General features: G+C 53.9%; 1 protein-coding gene across 7 annotated transcripts; it reads right to left on the bottom strand.

Moving 5' to 3' along the window:
• Positions 1 to 3,152: 3,152 nt before the first annotated feature.
• On the bottom strand, positions 3,153 to 12,178 carry KLHDC8A (kelch domain containing 8A). 7 transcript variants are annotated; one of them, XM_042891880.1, is made up of 9 exons: positions 11,886 to 12,178; positions 10,279 to 10,338; positions 10,119 to 10,171; positions 7,754 to 7,819; positions 7,229 to 7,642; positions 6,117 to 6,281; positions 4,840 to 5,055; positions 4,276 to 4,377; positions 3,153 to 4,100 (listed from the first exon to the last, which is right to left on the bottom strand). In XM_042891880.1, exons 5-9 carry the CDS (start codon positions 7,602 to 7,604, stop codon positions 3,904 to 3,906), a joined length of 1,056 nt encoding a protein of 351 aa, XP_042747814.1. In that variant the 5' UTR covers positions 7,605 to 7,642; positions 7,754 to 7,819; positions 10,119 to 10,171; positions 10,279 to 10,338; positions 11,886 to 12,178; the 3' UTR covers positions 3,153 to 3,903. The 7 variants fall into 7 exon arrangements, with proteins under 7 accessions (XP_042747814.1, XP_042747812.1, XP_042747815.1 ...); XM_042891878.1 differs by having other exon boundaries at positions 11,869 to 12,178; XM_042891881.1 differs by lacking the exon at positions 10,119 to 10,171.
• Positions 12,179 to 18,794: the final 6,616 nt, after the last annotated feature.

The raw sequence follows: 18,794 nt of genomic DNA on the forward strand, positions 1-18,794 counted from the left end.
GCAGCACCATCCACAACAGCCACAGCAACGTCCAGGCCAGCTTCAGCAAATGTGCTTTGTCATCAGCAGGTCTTCTGTGCCAAAGCCTAAGCGTGCCTGCTACTGAATTGGCATCTTAATTGCTTGTCAGTGTCAGACTGACAGCAGCAGCCCTCCCGATGTGAGATGAGGTGAGATGCATTGAATTCCTGCCCCTGAACAATGATCGCTGATTGCAATTTGCTTTCAGGCACTTTGGGACGCCCTGCCCAGTGCTGCTCAGGGAGGAACGAGCAGCCAGGGTTGTGTGCTGTCACCTGGTGCATGTCTGCTGCTCGTGGAGCTGTGCAGTGCATGGATTGGAGCATCCCTGCTCATTCAAGCAGCAGCAGCAGCCTGCTGGGTGTTGTAGCTGTGTGCAGTGCTGTCAGAACGCAGCACAAACCCACTTGGGACACTTCTGCTAGGCTGCCCTGCAGAACTGAGGGCTCATCCTGCTGTACCTGCTCCTCACAATCCAAAGCCCCTGGTTGGGTCACGGGGATCCACGCTGGGGTTTTGCTCTGTTCCTCCAGCCACAATGGGGTCTGTCTGTGCCAGAGGTGGAATAAGCAGCATCACCCACAGGAAAGATGCAGTGTGCATCTGGGGAAAGAAAATTTGCAGCTATCCAGGCCAGAATGATCCATGGCACAGCTCAGCAGTGTGAGTAGAATTCAACCACACACACCACGTGCAGCAGCAATAAGATCTGCTCAGAGGAGCAGAATTCAGCCCTGCCACAGCAGCTGTGAGGCGCTGGGACCCAGAGGCAACGCCTGCACACGGGAGCACCGGGGGAGACGCATAACGTCCTTTTCACATCGAGTTATTTGCAAGATCCTTTGGCTTTTTTTTTTTCCACGTGGAGTTGCTTGCAAACTCCCTTGGATCTGCTGGATGCCTTTAGCAGAGCCCTGGCAGCCCATTGGAGCCCCTTCCAGCAGCAGGGCAGGGTCACACAGCAGCAGGTGCTGCTGGCTCAGCCCATGGATGCCATCTGCCGTTCGTGAAGCACCCAGAGGGGGAGGCGAACAGCCCAGCGCTGCTCAACCCGAACACCCACAGCAATGCCTTAAACACAAACCAACCCCACGCATGGAGAGTGCACCTGAATCACCTCCCTGCTCCCCAACCCTGGCCCACCGTCACCTCCGAGGCAGGCACAGCCCTCTTGTTTTATCACCTCCTGCAGCCTCCTGTTTCCCGCAGCAGCAGGAGCAAAGCAGAGCTGCAGGATGCAAGGTGCAGCTGTGGAAACCATCCGAGGAGAGATGGAATCCTCCCACTCGTGTGTCTGGCAGTGTGTCGGAAGCAGAGAGTGCCAGCACTGAGCTGCTGAGGGGTGGAGAAACCTACAGGATTTCCCCTGCTCCTGTAAGGGAATCTCAGCCCACGGAATGGATGTGGGATTTCCCATAGCTGAGAGCAGCCAAGGAGGGGACAGTGCTCTCGGAGGAGGCTGCAGATGCTGTGCTTTGCATGCTGAGAGCTGTGATGCTGCACTGGGGCAGAGCTTGGCATATGGATAACTCACCCTATCTCTCACCACTAAGTAACCACAGATGTGTCCCTTCCCACTCCTCGGTTACCTCTCTGAGTTAACAAAGCCATTTATGACCCAATGATAAACAGCAAAGAATGTTTTTTAACGGGGAAATCACAGCTCCATCAGACACAGAGGTCTCCAAGCAAACGTCAGCCGGGAGCACAGCACAGTGGAGGCGATTGGAAGGGTCTGAAGGCTCTGCAGCTCCTTCCTCAACACAGCCATGGGGAAAGCACTCCCACGGTGAGCGCTGAGCCCCACAGGGCGACTGCTGCTGGCTGCAGACAGTGGGATTGGCTCCGTTAATGAGAGCTGGGTTTCGCTACAAAGCGGCTGACCCAGACCTGCTCCTTGCTGCGCTGCTGCTTCAGGAGCTCCTCTTTCTCTCCCTCTCTACATGCTCGGCACATCTCCAGCTTTGATTACTGACTGTCTCCATCCTTCCCCCCTCCCCCCCCACCCCGCCTCGTCCCCGCTCACTGACATCTCTTCATTAAGTCCTACGACGGGTTTATTCCCATGGCGCTGCTTTGTCTGCCTCGCTCTGCAGCGTTTCTGGAAGGAGAAAGCCAAGGAGCAGCCCCCAGCTGTGCTGCAGGCAGACAAAGGCAGCGGGTCCCTCCTCCCCTTGCTCCAGCTGAACAAAGGCAGCGCGGAGCCCAGGGCCGGATCCCGCTGCAATAACCTGGGGATGGGAAAAAGGGGAGCAAACGGGGCCGTGCAGTGTGTGGGAAAGGTTCCTTAAGGACAAAGGAAAACGCTTCGTTAACGGTTGGAGGCTCTCAGCTGTGCAGAGGCGGCTGAAACAGAGCTCTGCTGTGCCATGAGATGAGGGGTTTGTGCTGGAAAGGGAGTTTGCTCCCTCCCATCCTCTGCTTCTCAAAGGGATGCGCTACCCTGGGGTCAGCACGCTGTGTGCATGCAGAGTGAGCGCTCCCAGCCCCAAATCGCCCCAGACAGAGCAACGTTTTAGATGCAAAGCTCCCTCCTGCTGTTTGCACAACCTCCCGAAACGCAGCGCCTAAACAAACAGAGCACAGATGGGAACACGACAGGGGATGGGGCAGGAGCTGTTTGCTCCTCTTGCGCCTCGCCAGAGACAAGCAGGCGGGATGTAAATCATTAGCAAGCGGGTTGTTCACCGCCGAGTCGCTGCTTTTTCCCCTTTCATCTCCACTTTGAGATCACAAAGAGGAGATTTTCGGATCTGTCAGAGCTGCGCTTCGGGAGCTCCTCTCGCTCCTCTGCCGTCCAGCAAAGCCCGCAGTCGGGTCCGCTCCAACCAGGGCCGGAGGTACCAGCGGACCCCGGCCCGGTGGGAGAGAATGGAACCACGAGGGTGGGGGGGTCGGGGCTCACGGGGCCCCAGCGAGCGCTGCGATGGCGGCTTTGGCCGCACGGTGTCCCCCGCGCTCCGCCGTCCCCGAAACGGGGCTGGGATGGGCTGCAAGGAAGAAGGGTCGCATCCCTGATGGGACACTGTGCTGAGCTTCGGCACAGCGGCCTGAGCTGCCCCCCTTTTTGCCCCTTTTTTCAGCCTCGGTCCTGCCTGTTCCTACAGTCATAGCCCATAGCACAGACCGGGTTTTCTGGGTGCAGCTTTTAATGATGCTACAAAGCTTGGAGTGTCAGCTGGTAGCTCGAACCCTCCCATATGAAGGAATGAAACCAAACAGAAGCCATGGCTGTTGCTCCCTGGCCTCCCTATAGATCAAAGCTATGGGAAAACCTTTGCCCAGTACTCTGGAGGCAGGGCTCCTTTTTGTTCTTTTCTCCCAGGACTGAACAGAAGATCCCAAATAATTGTAGGAACTAAAATCTAAGCGGAGGCCATCTCTGCGTGAAACCCTGCAAAGGCATTTTTGTGCTACACCTGTGCCAAAAGTAACACCCAGCCTCTCACCAAAGCAGTCCTTTGGGCATTCATCCTCCCCTCCCAGGAGCACGGGCAGCTCCTTGCTCCAGCTCCTGGCAAAGTGACAGTCACAGCTATGGGCCTGCAGGAAAAGCCTTGCTACAAAGGCAAAAGAACAATCTCCTGCACCTGGATACAGATTTGGAGTTCCCCTTCCTGCACACCAAGGAGAAAACACAGACCTCCGAGCACCCAAAGAGGGCATCGCTTCTGCTCTCCCCACTCCGACTCTCACCTGGCTGATCCCTCCAAACCTGTGCTGGGTTTGGGTGGCAGCAGGGAGATGCTCACCCTCATCTCACTCTGCAGAGCCCTTCCTGCTGGCAGGACACACAGCGCAAACACTGCAAACAGTCCCTTCCTCTGGGTTTCCCCCCCCCAGCAGCTCTGTAGGAGACCAGAGGGAACCACAGGGCCCCTGCTAGGAATCAGAAAGGCAGAGGGCTTCCACCGCGCTGCTCAACCCCTGGCTCACCCCACCGACTGCTAGCAGCAGGCAGCCCCTGAGCACGATGCTGGAGCAGGCACAGCGTGGGGTGGGCATGGGGGGCAAGCTCTCCCATTTGTTCTTCTCAGGGTGGAAAGCTTCTGCAGACTCCAGGACGGTCGGCTGGTTTCCTGGAGACACAAAGTGAGGCGGCAGGTCACCAGCAAGCACCTCTTTAGCCTGTCTGCACCCCAAAGCCCATCCCCCCTTATGGGTTCTTTTCACTGTTCCCTCAGGCCAGGTCTCCCCGTTCTGTAATGACTCTTCTTTGCTTTTAAAGTGTCACCTCCATCCCCAGGGCCTCACCCAGTCCCCCAGCCACGACGACTCTGCTTTTCAGGTAGCCAGCCACAAAGTCTGCTCGCCGTTTCTTCAGGTAGAAGGAGCGCTCCATCTTCATCCAACCACCTGCCAGGGGCAGCACAGACAGCAGCACTCAGCACCACAGAATCATTCAGATCAGAAAAGACCTCTAAGATCATCAAGTTCAACAGCCCACCCCCACCGTGCCCACTGAATACATCCCTCAGTGCCACATCTCCATGGTTCCTAAACACTCCCAGGGATGAAGACCCCACCACCCATCTGCCTCTCTGGCCTCCTGCCCCTGGGAACCACACATCCTTGGGGCAATAAAACCCACAGTGCAGGGGAGGACTGCTTCCTTACCACCTTGTCAAACCCAGCAGCTGCAGAACCCCTCTGGACCACATGTTTCCCCCTCCTGCCTCCTCTTATTAACCCCCAGTACCCACAAAAACCAGCAGGTGAGAGCTGAAACCCCCACCCACTCACCCCAGTAGCACATGGGCACATCCCTACATGCACCCACCCTCACCCACGGACCAGGACAGAGCTGTGACATCCTACCTTGCTCAAAGTCAAACACATCCACAGTCCTCATGAACTTGGGCTGCCTGTACAGCCGGCCCTGCCGCAGGCCCCCAAGGCTGAACAGTTTGTCTTCGGTGGGCACGAAGCTGGAGAAAGCTCTTTTATTGGGGATATTGGGGAACTTGGTCCACGATCTGGTCTCTGTGTCAAAGACCTCGAAGGCGTTGATGGCGTACTTGGACTGCCTTCCCCCTGGGTGAAGGGATGGGAAGAAAAGGATCAACAGCAGCCAAAGGTCAAATAGCAGCAGCAGAGGATGCTCCTGGGCTTGGATGAGAGCAAACTGCCACCGGTGGCATCCTGTGCTCCCTCTTTTGTAATTGCAGCTGCACGAGATCGAAGCACCCCATTTCTCAGTGCGTCACATCTTCCTCTTCCCTCCAAGCCAGCAGTAGATGCAGGAAGGTGTTTGGTATGCATTGGTTTAATCAAGACAAACGCACGACAGAGAAGGGATCAGCACTGGGGGATGTTTGCAATTCAGATGAGCTCAGCGTGGGCACAAAGCAGTGATCCCAACAGAACAGCAGAGTCAGAGCAGCTGCTGCCACAACCCACAGACATGCCTTATTGTCCCCCCATCAGATGCAAGGGGACGCAGCTGCTCTCAGCCTGGGTGCTCCGTGTGCCTTTGAAGCAGAGCCTTGGCTTGCTACCGGGCCCACAAAGCATTTGCTGGCAGCAAACAAACTACAGAATAGATCAAAAGAGCCTTTTCTGGTGGCACCCTCCAGACAGGCAGCGCTGCACGGTGGTTGGAGCTGCTGGAACTGCTGGGTTTGATCACAGCTTTGCTGCTGGTACAGCTCATCTGGCTGTGAGCCTCCAGCAGCATTTCCCTGCCTTAGTTTCCCTTTCTGTAGGATGAATGAAAACCCTTCCCTGTAAAAGGGTTGACCCAGCACTTCCCAGCAACAGCAAGTCTTTCCTTCTGGCCCTTCATGAAGGCGAGCAGCGCTTTGATGGCATAACACGGACAGAAGCACTGTTATTCAACAGCTGAGTGCAAGGGCTTTTGTTGGGGTCTCAGGGCTGCACATTGAGCAGCAAACAAACAAGGGGAACCATTCACCAGCAGCACTGAACTGCTGCAGGATCTGCATGGGCACAAGGGCTCCTGCAGTTACTGAGGAGGTGTGAATGCAAACCCTACGCCCAAGCCTGGGATGTGTGAGTGCACGAGAAGCAGATGAGGATGGAAAGCATTTCCCCAAGCAGACTCAGTGCCCAAGGAGGTGAAGGCAGGTGCTTACCCAGCACGTAGATCTTGGTGCCCCTCAGGAAGGAGGTGGCTGCATACCGTGCTGTGGGCATGGCTGCCAGGGACACCCAGATGTCCTTCAGCATGTCATAGTGCTGCAGGTAGTTGTGTGGTCGTAGGTCAGCTCCCATCCCACCAGCTGCATACACTCTGTAGTCTGGGCAGGGCCAAGGGGTGAGAAACCACAGTATTAAATATGGGAAAGCACACCTGAGGGATCTGGGGAGCTATTTCTGTTCCTGGTCTCTTGCGCTGAATTGATCTGCCATAACCAAGCACAGAGGGAAAACCAGCTCTGAGATGGTGAACAATCTTTGTAAACATTCCTCCATGGCAGCTTTTAGAGCTACATAAACAAATAAATGGAGCAGCTTTCAGAGGAGCTGCCTGTGGATCTGCACTGATCCCCAGTGTGTGTGCACTGCTCCCGGCCCCAGGTATGCAGTGCCAGCTCCCAGCTGTTCAAAGCGGGGCAGAACACGTGAAAGTAAATCAAAGCTCCACCTCTGTGCCTGGAGATTAGAAAATGAGATGGGCAGATGAAGGCAGAGCCCTGCAGGCGTTTAACAGAATGTGGGTATGGCTGTGGTTAAGCTCATGGAAGGGAGTGAGGCAGGAGCCCCCCATGAGCCAGCTGCTTCCCTTCCCTGCACACTGATCTGGGCCCACAGTTATGAAGCCAGCTCTTGTGTTGGGTGCTGGGTTTGGAACAGAGACTCTGCTCATATGAAGGCTGCTCTGCGGATTGGGGTCATGCACCTCTCCCCCTTCACTGTGCAGCCAGAGGCTCTGCCCATTTCTTCTTCATGCTGGGACCTGAACTGGCTGCAGATCTGGGGAAGCCCAGCTTCAACCCTGCAGGTTGGAGCTGCCAGAAACACGGCCAAGCCTCAGCCCTTGCAGCTCTTGGGCAGAGCGCACTGCTGCCTGCATCTGCTTTTGGCAGCCAAGAATGGTCCATTGGTGAAATATGACAACCACGTGAGGCTCGGCCTCCGTAAGCAAAGAAGAGGTTGAGGAGCAATCCAATCCTACAGCACTGCCCAGAAAGCATTTATACCCCACGCACGGGGGGGGACACCAACCCTCCCGCACCCTGCTTACCTTTTGCCGTCACCGAGATGCCCATGGCCGCCTCCCTCAGCGAATTCCTCTTCTTCCACTTGCCTTCATCCACGTTGTACATCTCCACGATCTTCAGAGGCGCTTGGTTGGCCCCCACACCCCCGATCACCATGATCCTTTTGCCCAACGTGGCCACCGCCACCCCGGCCCTAGCAGTGGGCATGGGGGGCAGCGACGTCCATTGGTCAGCCTCGGGGGAATAGACCTCAAAGCAATCCATGGGGACACCGTTGTCATCGCAGCCCCCGATGGCAAACACCTGCCCACCCACTTCCACCAGCGTGGAATAAACCCGGCGGCTCGGCAGCGGGGCGAGGGTCTTCCATTGGAAATCCCTGGTGTTGGCCACCTCCATGGTGTCAGCATCCACCTGCTGCTGATGGGGCACCTAGGCTGTAAAACACAGCGGGGAGGTGCAGGAGGAATGCAGAGTGCAGCAGTCAGAGCAGAACAGGCCCTAAATCCATCACAGCCACCTGCCCACCCCCCCGATGCCAGCAGTACCTCTGCCTGCAGCTCTGCTCATCCTGCAGATCCACGTCTGCCTCAGCAGCTCATGCAGAGCTGAGCCTAAAAATAAAACGAAACAAAAGGGGGAAAAAAAGCAATAAAAATAAAACAAACCCAGGCAGGAGAGCTTGGAGTCACTTTGCTTCCTGAGCATCCCCACCCCCAAGCGACATTCAGAGCAAGGAGGGCTGCAAGCTGTCTGCTCTCTGCCCTGCAGCATCTCTGCCTGCTGGGGAACTTTTCCTTGCTCTGAGCTTTCCTTCCTCTGAGCCCATTTCTCCTCCTGACCCTTGTGACGCTGGGACACAGTGATGAGCCATGCCAGGCTCCAGCCAGCAGCCCTGAGGACAGGCTCCAGCTCTGGCTGCAAACCCTCCTTCCTTCCTCTCCCCTCCCAGACCAGCCATTAAGCAATGCAGACGAGATTAATTAGTACAGGAAGACAGAAAGAGGGCAAACAGGAGGAGGGAAGGCAGCTGCTCATCCACCATGCAGGGTGGTGCTTTTTGCACTGAGCATCTCCACCTGCGTGCCCCAGATTGGGGTAACAACATCCATTAGAACAAAGCCAGGTTTGTCTCTGCCCTTGCAGGCTGCTGCCTCGCGCACATGAGCTGGGATGGGGCTGTTCCCACTTGTCCCCATTTGCAGCCCCCAAGACTTTCTCAGTTATCCCACCACCCCACTGCCTGCTCTGTGGGGACCGACTGAAGGTGACTTCCACGCTCCTTCAGCTCCTGCTTTTCATCTGAAAGCGTGACTCAAAGGACAGCGATGAAAAGCATCAGCAAAGCGCACGTGGACAGAGATCCATCAAAATCACATCACTTTCAAGCACAAAACCCAACGGATTTAACAGGGTCGAAGGAGCACAAAGCAGCAGCGCTGCATCCCATCCAGCAGCCAAAGGGAAAGGGGCAAAAAAACAGATGAGGTCGGCAGCTGCCATCCTCCCCCTGGTCTGCAGCACCTCATGCTCTGATGTGCATCAGCAGAGCAGCACGGGGGAGGGGGAAGGGGGGAGGTTTAAGCAGCTCTGGGCTACAGCTTTGGTGCATAATTAATTTTCTCTCCAGGTAAACTGTCGTGCATTGCCACGGATAAATCCAGCCGAGTGCATTAGAAAAGCAGAGCCTGCTCCTATCTGCGGGCACACGATGGGTTTGCAGGCTGACCTCTAAGTCTGTGCCGTGATAAAGCACAGCCCTGGCATGAAGCACAACGTCACCGCTGTGCCAGACAGCTTCTGTGCTGCCATTCATTACACAGAGCTGCACCTCGAGGATGATGCTCTATTTTTTAGCAAAGCGTTGCCTCAAAAATCTCTTTTTTCAGCACACAAACACGTGAGCGTTGCTCAAAGCAGTGGGGGTGCATGGGGGAATTGCTGAGCAAAGAACAGCAGAGTGAGAGCTGCAAACTCAGCCCAGCTGTGGCTCAGCAGAGCTCTGCCTCAATTCGGCTGCCTTGGCAGAGGGAGAGTTCAAGAATTCGCTGTTTTTCCCTTTCATGCTCTTAAAAGCAGATCGAGGTCAGTCTGAAGCTCTCCATTATGCATGTAGGCTTTGTCTGGGGCTCTCCAGCATCACCTGGAAAGCATCGCTGTGCTGTAGGAGCTGCCAGACGTGCTGACCCAATGCCCCACTGCACTGCAGCCACGTTCTGCTCCAGGCAGAGGGAATTATCACTTAATTAGACCAAACCCATCAGAAGCATTAACATTTTTTTCCCCTAAATGGCTGCGTTAGGATCACAATGAATGGTAATTGCTTTCCTATCGGAGGAGATGGCAAGCAGTGAGCTGAGCCCACACCAGTTCTGGTGACATTTATTGCCTACAACAATTTGTGATTTATAGGAGAGGCTGTGCTGAATGCACTGAGGCTCTGAGCTGCCCAAATAGGGCAGGCTTTGTCCCCAAATCCAGTGCTGCCATCTGGGGCTGCCTGTGCTCCCTTTCCCACATCCCCTCCCTGGGATTTAGATGCTTTTATGCTCCAGGTTTGATATTCCTCAGTGGAATGGAGCACAGAGTGTGAGCCCATCCTGCACAACGCTGGATAACTCTGCTCTGAAGCCCCGGAAGCATCGCATTGCTGCAGCTCATCCCCCCCTTTTGGAGACCCCACAAAGATGCAGGTGACCACACACATCCTCTTAGCAGCTCTCACAGCAGCATCAGGGCTGCACCCTCATCTCCACCACCCCAAAATGGGTCACCATCACAAACGGTGATGGGTCAGACCCAGGGCTCCTGCATCCCCGCTTCCACCCATGCGCTCCTTGCTGTCAGTGGGGTTAAAACAAAGCTGCCACAGAGAAACCTTGCTCCCTACCGAGAAAAAGAGCTTGTACTCACCTCCGTGCCATGCAAGATTCACCCTCAGCTGTCCTACAGCTTGGGAAAAGTGGCTGCAAACAGAGCAGAGCACAGCGTGCTGCCAAGCAGGGTTTGTTCCCAGCACAAGGGGATGGGCATCACAGGAATGGGGGCAAAAGGAGCTGGAAATAGCACAAACCCTGGGAAGGAATCACAGCTCCACGCAGGAGTCAGCAGCTCCAGCTCGGATCTGTCGGCACTGTGAAAGAAGGAGCAGGGAGAGATGACACAGCACAGCAGTGAGGATGGGGCTCAGCGTGGGGAAACCGCGGCGTCCCAGGGAACGGCTCTGCTGTGAGGATATGGAGGAGATCCCACAGAGCACCTGCAAGGATGGGGGCTTTTGTCCAGATGGGGGAAAAAGAGGCAAAAAAAAAATAAGAGAAATAGGAGGGGAAAGGGGAATCGTTTCCTTGGGGCTGTATTTCCTTGGATCCCAAAGAAAGAGGGTGGGTGAAAAGTTTCTGGTGCAGAGCAGCACCCCCCCCCCCCCCCCAGTGTAATTGAGGGGAGCTGCTTTTCCTCCTGGCAGCGCATGCAGATCACAGATAAACATCAGCAGAGTGAGGAGAGGCCCTATGGGGTCAGGCGTTAGCAAATGACTGCAAAATTTCACACGAGCCCCTCAGGAAACCCCACGACCCCCCTGCTGCTGCCTTTGCTTCTCCCCACTCGGGTTCCAGCAGCTGGGATTTCAAACTGAACGTGCACGAAATGCTCAGTCTGCTATTTCTGACCTCTCCTCACACCGAATTGAGTTTCCTTTCCATAGTAACGGCCACCAGGAAAAATAACAGCAACCAGAGCCAGCAGCTCCTTGCTTTCCACTGCAAATAACCCCACTGGCTTTCAAGGAGATTTCTAGCTGCGATGCTTTTGCAAAGGGAACAAATGGCACCTTGGAGCAAAGAAAAAGCAGCAGCGCTCACATGGAGCTCATTTGGAGCCTCTCCCTGCAGACAGACAGACGGACAGAGGACAGTGCCACTCAAATTGAGCTCCCTGGCTTCCCAACAGAAAAGACCCCTGAGGTCCTTTGCAGCCACGCGCGCCGTTTGCTGGTGGGGGGGAGGCAGAGAGCTCACACTCGGCTCACAGCCCTGCGATGGGGATGGATGCCAGCAGCTTCAACACGCGACGGGACAGGGAGACACAGCAATTTTTGGTCCCTGGTTAGCGTGGGGAAAGAGAGCAGAGCATCTTTTATTTCCTGGGTGAACAGAGCAAGGTAAGGTTTATTCCCGTTGCATTTTGTCTTCAGAGAGTTGCAATTGCAGCAGGAAAATACTATCACCCCAGCACGGCCCTGCTGTGTCCTGCATCCCTCCCCCTTTCCCCCTGATGCTGATGCTGCTCTCTTTGCATGGGTCAAATCCTCTTCAAGCCCCACGGACCCTCTGCTTACGTTGCTAAATCTCTGTTGGCCTGTATTCAGACTGCATCCCTTCAGAGGGAACAGGGAGAGAGACCTGTGGGGCACCCAGTGCTGCTCCCAAGGCCTGGATGGGGGGGGGGGGGAAGGAGCAGAAAAGAATCCTTCTGGGGACAAATGGAACAACAAAACATAGGAAAAAATGAGGGGGGAAACCAACCAACCAACCAACCAACCTCCTCGTGCCACTTTTTAAAGGAGAAAACGCAACCCCAGAGCTTCGTTCTGGCTGCACAACAGCAGCACGGCGCTGCAACCCCCAGCAAACCCCCCCCTCCCCCCGTCTCCTCCCCTAACCTGAACGCTGTGCTTACAGCTGGGCCGGCTCCTCGCACGATGCTCTCCTACAAACGCTCTTCAACTTCAGCCCAGCGAAACCCCGGCATCTCCAGCTTGAGAGCATCCGTCCCTCGGCTGGGGGTCGGGGGGGGCTGCGAGAAAACGAGTAGGAATCCTTGGGCTTTAATCGCCCGCTTGCAGGAGGCGTGGGATGAACGGAACCGGAGCTCTCCCATCTGCTGCGGCCGTCGGGATCCTCCTCGGTGCTGCCGCCGGGGCTGTACGTGCGGGTGTGTACAGGGCGGATTAACAGAGCCATGCTTTAAGCCTTTTATGGCTCCTAAAGCTCGCACAGGATGTTCTGTCACAGCGGCCCTCCCCTTCCACGGCTGCAAAAGGAAAAGTGATCGAGGAGGGAGAGATGGAGCGGGGATGGATGCTGAGCTGGGGACGGCTGATCTGTGGGCATCGATCAGCTCCGTGGGCAGAGAAAACGAGAAGGATGGAGGGGCAGCGGTGGGATGGAGGGGCTGCACTGGGATGTAGGGGCTGCACTGAGGTGTAGGGACAGCATTGGGATGTAGGGCAGCAGTAGGATGTGGGGCTGCAGTGGGATGTAGGGGCAGCAGTGGGATGTAGGGGCTGCACTGGGATGTAGGGCAGCACTGGGATGTAGGGCAGCAGTGAGATGTGGGGCTGCAGTGGGATGTAGGGCAGCACTGGGATGTAGGGGCAGCAGTGGGATGTGGGGCAGCAGTGGGATGTGGGGCTGCAGTGGGATGTGGGGCTGCACTGGGATGTAGGGACAGCAGTGGGATGTGGGGCTGCAGTGGGATGTAGGGCAGCACTGGGATGTAGGGCAGCACTGGGATGTAGGGAACTTTGGGCCCCAAACTTCTCAGAGCCAACGTTCCCCATTCTGATGGTCCATGAAAGGCTTTTGCAGGCCTAATTTTCTTCTCTATTCTTCTCCAGAAGCTGATGCAGAATAATAACTCCGACTCCAGGAAAGAAAAACAAACAAAACAAACCCCAAACCACAAAACAAAACATTTCTGAGCCAAATCAGCAGGAGAAAGATCCTTCCAATGTACGTCCCATCAGTTTTGGACCCATGCCCTGTAGAGCTGGAAGAGCCTCAGCTCTCATCCTGGAGCAGCAGTGATCTGACATAGGGGGGTTTTACCATCCCTACAGGTGACCTCATGATGTTTGGAGCTCAGCTCTGCTTGGAAAACCCCCTAATTCTGACCCCAAGCTCAGCTGATGGCCATCCAGCCCAGGTTTGCCCCCACTGTTGTCTCATGCTGCTCCTGATAGGAAACTACATTAAAGCAGCTCCAGCTGTAAAACAAGAAAAATTAGGAAATCCACAAGAAGTTGACTCAAATGACTACATAAAAGCAAGCTCTCATCTCCTACCAGCTATTTTAATCTGCTGTTAGCTTTCCAGTGGGAGGATTCAATTTACATTTAAATAAAAATCTTAAGCACGGGGCCTATCTACCATTACAACATTCATTACAGAGGCATTTACCTCCCAAGAAATTTTAAGAGATCTCATGGAAGTGTGTTTTAATGAGTGGGGGGGGGGGGGGGACTATTAGCAGCCTGCTATTATTGGCTGCTTGTATTTGTGGGCTGCTGTTGTCAGTCAGCAGCTTGCTTGCAGGTCAGCCCAGCAGCTGAGGGAAGGGTTGCAGTGAGTTTGCAGACTGCGAGCTCACAACCAGAGGGAAGCAACAGTGCAAAAAGAAATCTCACACCACCAGAATGCAGCTGCAGGAAACTCGTTTTCACGGGGAAGGAAAGGAGAGGCTGCAAGCTGGAGGAAATGAATGGGATGGGCAAAGGGAAAAAGCATTGCTGCTGCTTTGGTTCAAAGCAAACTTGGAGTTTTTTGAGCCGTTCTCATGCAACCACCAGCGTTGGCACTGCTGCAGTTCTAAGCCAGGCTGCCCACTCAAGCCCTTACCAGCAGCTGTTGGGGTTTTCCCCCTCACTATCCTGCTCCTGCTCAATTCAGTTCATACAGGCATCTCCATAGAGAATGTTTTTATACTGAACCCTGCCCAGGGAAGTGGGTAGGAACTCTATGATCCTTAAGGCCCCTCCCAACCAAAGCCATTTTGTGATTCTTGAGCCCTCTCCGAAGTTCTACAAAGGTCAAACGTTGGGGAAACACAGAGCCCAAAGCTTTATGTCTGTTCCAATCAGTGCTGGATGGGCACTGGTGTTATCTGGGGTGTGCGAATGGGCACATGAGTGCAACCCTCCATCCTGCCTCCAAGAGGAAGCCTTCCCATAAGGAAAAGGCATTTCCACGTGAATGGTGGGCTGGGGGATAAAGAGAGCCTTGGCTCAGGGCACCAGCATCAGTCCCACTTTGATGATGCCAATAACACCAATGCAAACATCCTTTCATCTTCGTGTCACATCATCAAGCTGAAAACAAGGTGGACGCTTTCCCAGCGGGGACAACTGCACAGCTTTGTGTCCCTGTGGGTGGCGATGGCCCAGGGAAACTCCAGAGTTGTGCTGCAAAATGGGAGAGGTAACTTTTGCAACACGCTTGGGAAACAATAAAGGTGATGTCAGTGTTAAAGGAACAGCAGCAGTGCTGGGAACCTGGAGCAGCTCCTGCAAGCCAACAGCTGTTGCCATGGGAACGGCAGGAAGGTTGCTGGAATTCCTGTTGGTGGCACAAATAAACCAAAACGTGATGTTTTACTTTAACCTTCATCTCTGGGTCGAGTCAGCTGCACCCAGTGAATGCTCTCAGTGGGACCAGGCCATGTATGTATCTGAGTAAGTGGTGGTGAATGTGAGGAGATGGAAGACAGGGAGAAAGTCAGCGAGCACTCCTACAAACCCAACCAATGCTCCTGCTGAAGAAATCACAGCTGTGGGGATGAAGGCAATAAATCCATGCAATGGGAGCAGTGCTTGCCCACGCACACCTGGGTGTCAGCATCACCCTGGGGCTGCTGGACACTGCAGGGCTGGAGGCAGCAGTCAGTCTGCCCAGCGTTTCTTGCAGAGGTCTGGCATCCTGACAGTTCATTAACTAGTTAATTAATTAGCTCTCTCTCCCGCGGGGCCTTGAGCTGGTCGCAGCACAGAGTCACTGTAATGCAGGCAGACAGGAGCTGGGAGGTTCAGGATCTCTCCATCGCAACGCTTCACCCAAGGGGAGAAGTCCACCAGCTGCGTGTGCCCCTCTGACAAACACAAGGAGACACCATCTCAGAAACCAGGCACTCAGAACAGACAGCTGCTGCGAAAAGAGCCCGCAGTGAGGCTGGAGATCAGCTGCAGGGAGCAGGATGGGGAGGCAAAGTGATGCTTTTGCTGCATCCCTTCGCACTCAGAGCATGCGTTGCAATGGGAGATCCCACCTGCTGGCCCCAGCAGCCCGATGTGGTGATGCAGAGGAGTGTCTGAAGGGGTTTTGTAGCCTATGGGCAGAGCCTGAGCAAACACAGGGACTTTGGACTGTGGGTTTTGTTCTCTAGGCTTCAAAGGAAGCAGGGGTTAATCATTGACAGAGCATTCAGCAGGGCTGCAAGGAGCAGGGCTGAAAGGGGCACAGGGGGGGAAAAGCATTGGGATCATTCTGATTTGGTTCAGCAGAAACACAACACGTTGGTAAATTAATTCCTACAGACAAAAGGGTTCATTTAGATTGTAGAGAACATTCCTCACCTCTGGGGGGGCTAAACGTGTCCAATGTAAAGTATTTGGTGCTTTAATAAGGTTTCATACTGTCAGAAGCTCAGATGCTTTGGTTCAAAGGCTGCCACGTGGAAATACTTCCACCAGAGCATCTCCTTCCTTCTGTTTTGCTGATCCCCTAAGCTAAATTTATAGGCAAACACATGAATCTCTTATCATTGTGCTTTCATTGTTCTCACTGTATCTGGAAGTTTTATTCCAGGTTCCAACACTCAATGCTTTCATGATGCTCAGTTTGTGTCCACCTGCAGCCATTCACACCCAACCCAGCAAGCACATCTATGGCTGCTCCAGGTTCTCCAGCAGTGTTTGCACAGCCCAGCAAAGCCAGGAGGGATGGTGGTTGCTGCTCAGATAACCATGGCAGCAGAGCAAAGCCACCCCCAGGCAGAACAAGGCCAACAGTGAAGGAAGATCTTCTCACCTATCAGACCCCACCTCTCATCCTCTGCAGCTTCCACTCTTCCAGCCCAGCTCCTGCCCATCCTGGGGGAGTCTGCAAGAACACAGAGCTCTTCTACAGCAAACCTGATTACAATTGACCTCGGTGCTGCAGCACTTCAGCTGTTCCCCATTTAGCACCAATTCTGCTGTCATTCCTCTGCCCAAGCTGTTTCCTCCAAGCATGGATCCTTGCTGACAGCTCTCTGGAGGAGAAAGTTGCAGTGCATTAAGCCAGAGATGTGGAGGAGAGCTCGTGATGTGTCCCCAGGATGGGTCAGCAGCAGAGCTGGGGCAGCGGGTGGCCATGGGATGGGGCATCAGCAACCCCATAGGATTCACAGGGGCAAAAGCAGGCATTACAAGGCCTCAAACCCTACCAAATACATTTAAAAAAAAAAAACCTTATAGGGAAAAATTACTGTATTTAGAGGTGCCCAAAGCAACCCAGAACAATCACAAACAGTTCCAATGCAGTCCTCCCTCCATAGCTCCTTTAGGACACAGCATGCAAGAACAAAGAGGCACTGCAACCTTATTTCCTTACTTTGCACCTGATCCACTGCTGTTAGCCAAGAAAACAAGCTGAGTTATCACATTATAGCTACCCTCCAACCAGCTGAGTTACCATAGGTGTGACAGATACCCCCCAGCCATCAGCTTCAGTGTCTGGCAACCCAGGAAACTGGGAGGTGGGATGGGGCACAGCTCACCACCTCTGCACCACTCCATGTTTGTGTTGGTGATCTGCTCAATGAAATGAACAAGCACAATACATGCCAGGCTCGCTCCCCAGGGAAGGAGGATGAGTTCCTACTCAGTTCTGGCAGGATCCCACGCTGCCTCACTCCTTTCCAGGGAGCTGGAGGAGACTTGGCACAAACAGAACTCCTCTGTGGGTGGAGGAAGCTCTGTCTCCCCCCAGTTTGAATTAAGGAATGCACTGTTAATTGAAATCCAACTCTAATGAGACTTGCAGCTGGGCACAGACCTCATTTCAGGACTGGCCACAGTATCAGGGCTGCTACCACTGCCCGAGGCTGTGGCTGTCACTTCCAACAAACCCAGCAAGCAACAGATTGAGAGGTTATTTTCCAAGCACAGCTTAAGCTGCAGCACCTCACGTGGCCAGGATCTTGCTCTAATTCTTCCTCATACTGCACTTCATTATTTTTAAGAGAAGGAAGCAGGAACAACTGTATACCAAAGCAAAGACCCAATATAACAGCACTGGGCACTGTCACCATTCCCCCTGTTCAGTAACATTTCCAGACTTGAAGGGACAAAGCTATTTGCCCGGAGTGGTTAACCCCTTCCTTGAACCTTCATGGCCTGCATTCATGCCTGTCCTCCCAGCTTGGTGTTTCCCCAGCTGTAATACAACCAGAGCATAGAGAAACTTTACCTTCTCAAAGACAACAGGCAACAGTAGGTGGGCAACCTCTTGAAGGCGCCTTTTGCCATCACCTCTGGTAGCTGGCCTTCTTTTAAGTGGTTTTAGTGGAGAGATGGTGGTGGTAGGTGCACTGGATGATCTTGGAGGTCTTTTCCAACCTTGGTGACCCCACCTAGAGCAGCCCAGTTAACACCAAGCCACACACAGCTCCCAGCTCCGAGCCAACCAGGCTTCAGAGGAGGAACAGCAGATAGGATCCACTGTGTGGAGCAGACGCCAGGGACACACAAACCACTGACCTCTAATGCTTCTCCCAGCCCTTTAATTGACCACCAGACTCATTGCACATCGCAGGGAGGAAAAAAGAAAAAAGAAAATGCACTCTTCAGTTCTGCACTCACTGCTGACATGGGTGCTGCCTCTCTTTCTCCCCAGGCTGAAGCTCAGAAGCAGATCGTTACCACCGCAGCCAGAGAGATGTGCATGAAGAACATGAATGCAACCAGGATGACGATCACCAGCACAACAACATCAGACAATTCACATCGCTCCATCACTTCCCGTGCTGCTTCTGCTCTGCTCTCCTTTCCCTGAGCTGCTGCTTCTGCAGCCTCTATTGGTAGCAATGGCTCCTCTTCCACCAGTCTCATTTTCTTCTGCGCCGGTGACAACTTGCTCTTTATCTTTGGCCTTTTCCTGCTGGTCCTGAAGGACAGACAGACACACGGTTTCAAGAACCTGAGCTCTCATCACTGACCCTACAGAACCAAGGTGTTACCTTTTGGATGCATCACAAAGGCTAGAACAGAAACCATTAGGGGAGGAAAGGCACCTCCAGGCTGTTATTCTATGGGTAACCAGGAGTGAGCTTCTCCAAAAGGTAAAAACAAACCAAAGCAGAGGTTGGTTGGCAGCAAGAGGAAAAGAGATTAAGTGCACTTTACCTGATTCCTTTGGGAGACATAGAAACAGCAAAGCACGTTTCATCCTGGTCATCTTCATCCTGTCCATCACTAGATGTTCCACTCGACTAATGGGAAAGGAGGTTACACTTAGAGATTTAGTGGACTCAGTGCACTGGGCTTTATTCCTAGCAAGCAAGGCCACCATACAAGCTGCAGATTGCCACAAAGGAAGCTACCTGAATTTCAAGGGTGAGAATGCTCCATCTTTTGAGGTCCTGGGGTTATCAGAACAGCATTAACAAATAAATAACTGTGCTATTGACCACAGGAGTCTAACAGCAACAGTGCCCAGACCTAAGAAACACCATGGAACCTCCTGAAGAGTGAATGGAAGGACTTAAATCCACCAAAGAGATGAGGTTAAAAGCAATGCTGGTTGCCTGCAGTCTGACACAGAGCCTCTGGAA

This window comes from Lagopus leucura, unplaced genomic scaffold (genome assembly GCF_019238085.1).
Source record: "Lagopus leucura isolate 7727_CA_CO unplaced genomic scaffold, USGS_WTPT01 140-8_obj-0_obj, whole genome shotgun sequence".
Taxonomy (NCBI): Eukaryota; Metazoa; Chordata; class Aves; order Galliformes; family Phasianidae; genus Lagopus; species Lagopus leucura.

What these genes read in the sequence shown, in the direction of transcription:
- KLHDC8A (XM_042891884.1), bottom strand. Translation starts at nt 7,604, where the DNA reads ATGGAGGTGGCCAACACCAGGGATTTCCAATGGAAGACCCTCGCCCCG. An exon ending in CACCAAGATCTACGTGCTGG is followed by an intron (nt 5,056 to 6,116) that starts GTAAGCACCTGC and finishes CCCTTCACCCAG; the next exon opens with GGGGAAGGCAGTCCAAGTAC. An exon ending in TGTGTTTGACTTTGAGCAAG is followed by an intron (nt 4,378 to 4,839) that starts GTAGGATGTCAC and finishes TGCCCCTGGCAG; the next exon opens with GTGGTTGGATGAAGATGGAG.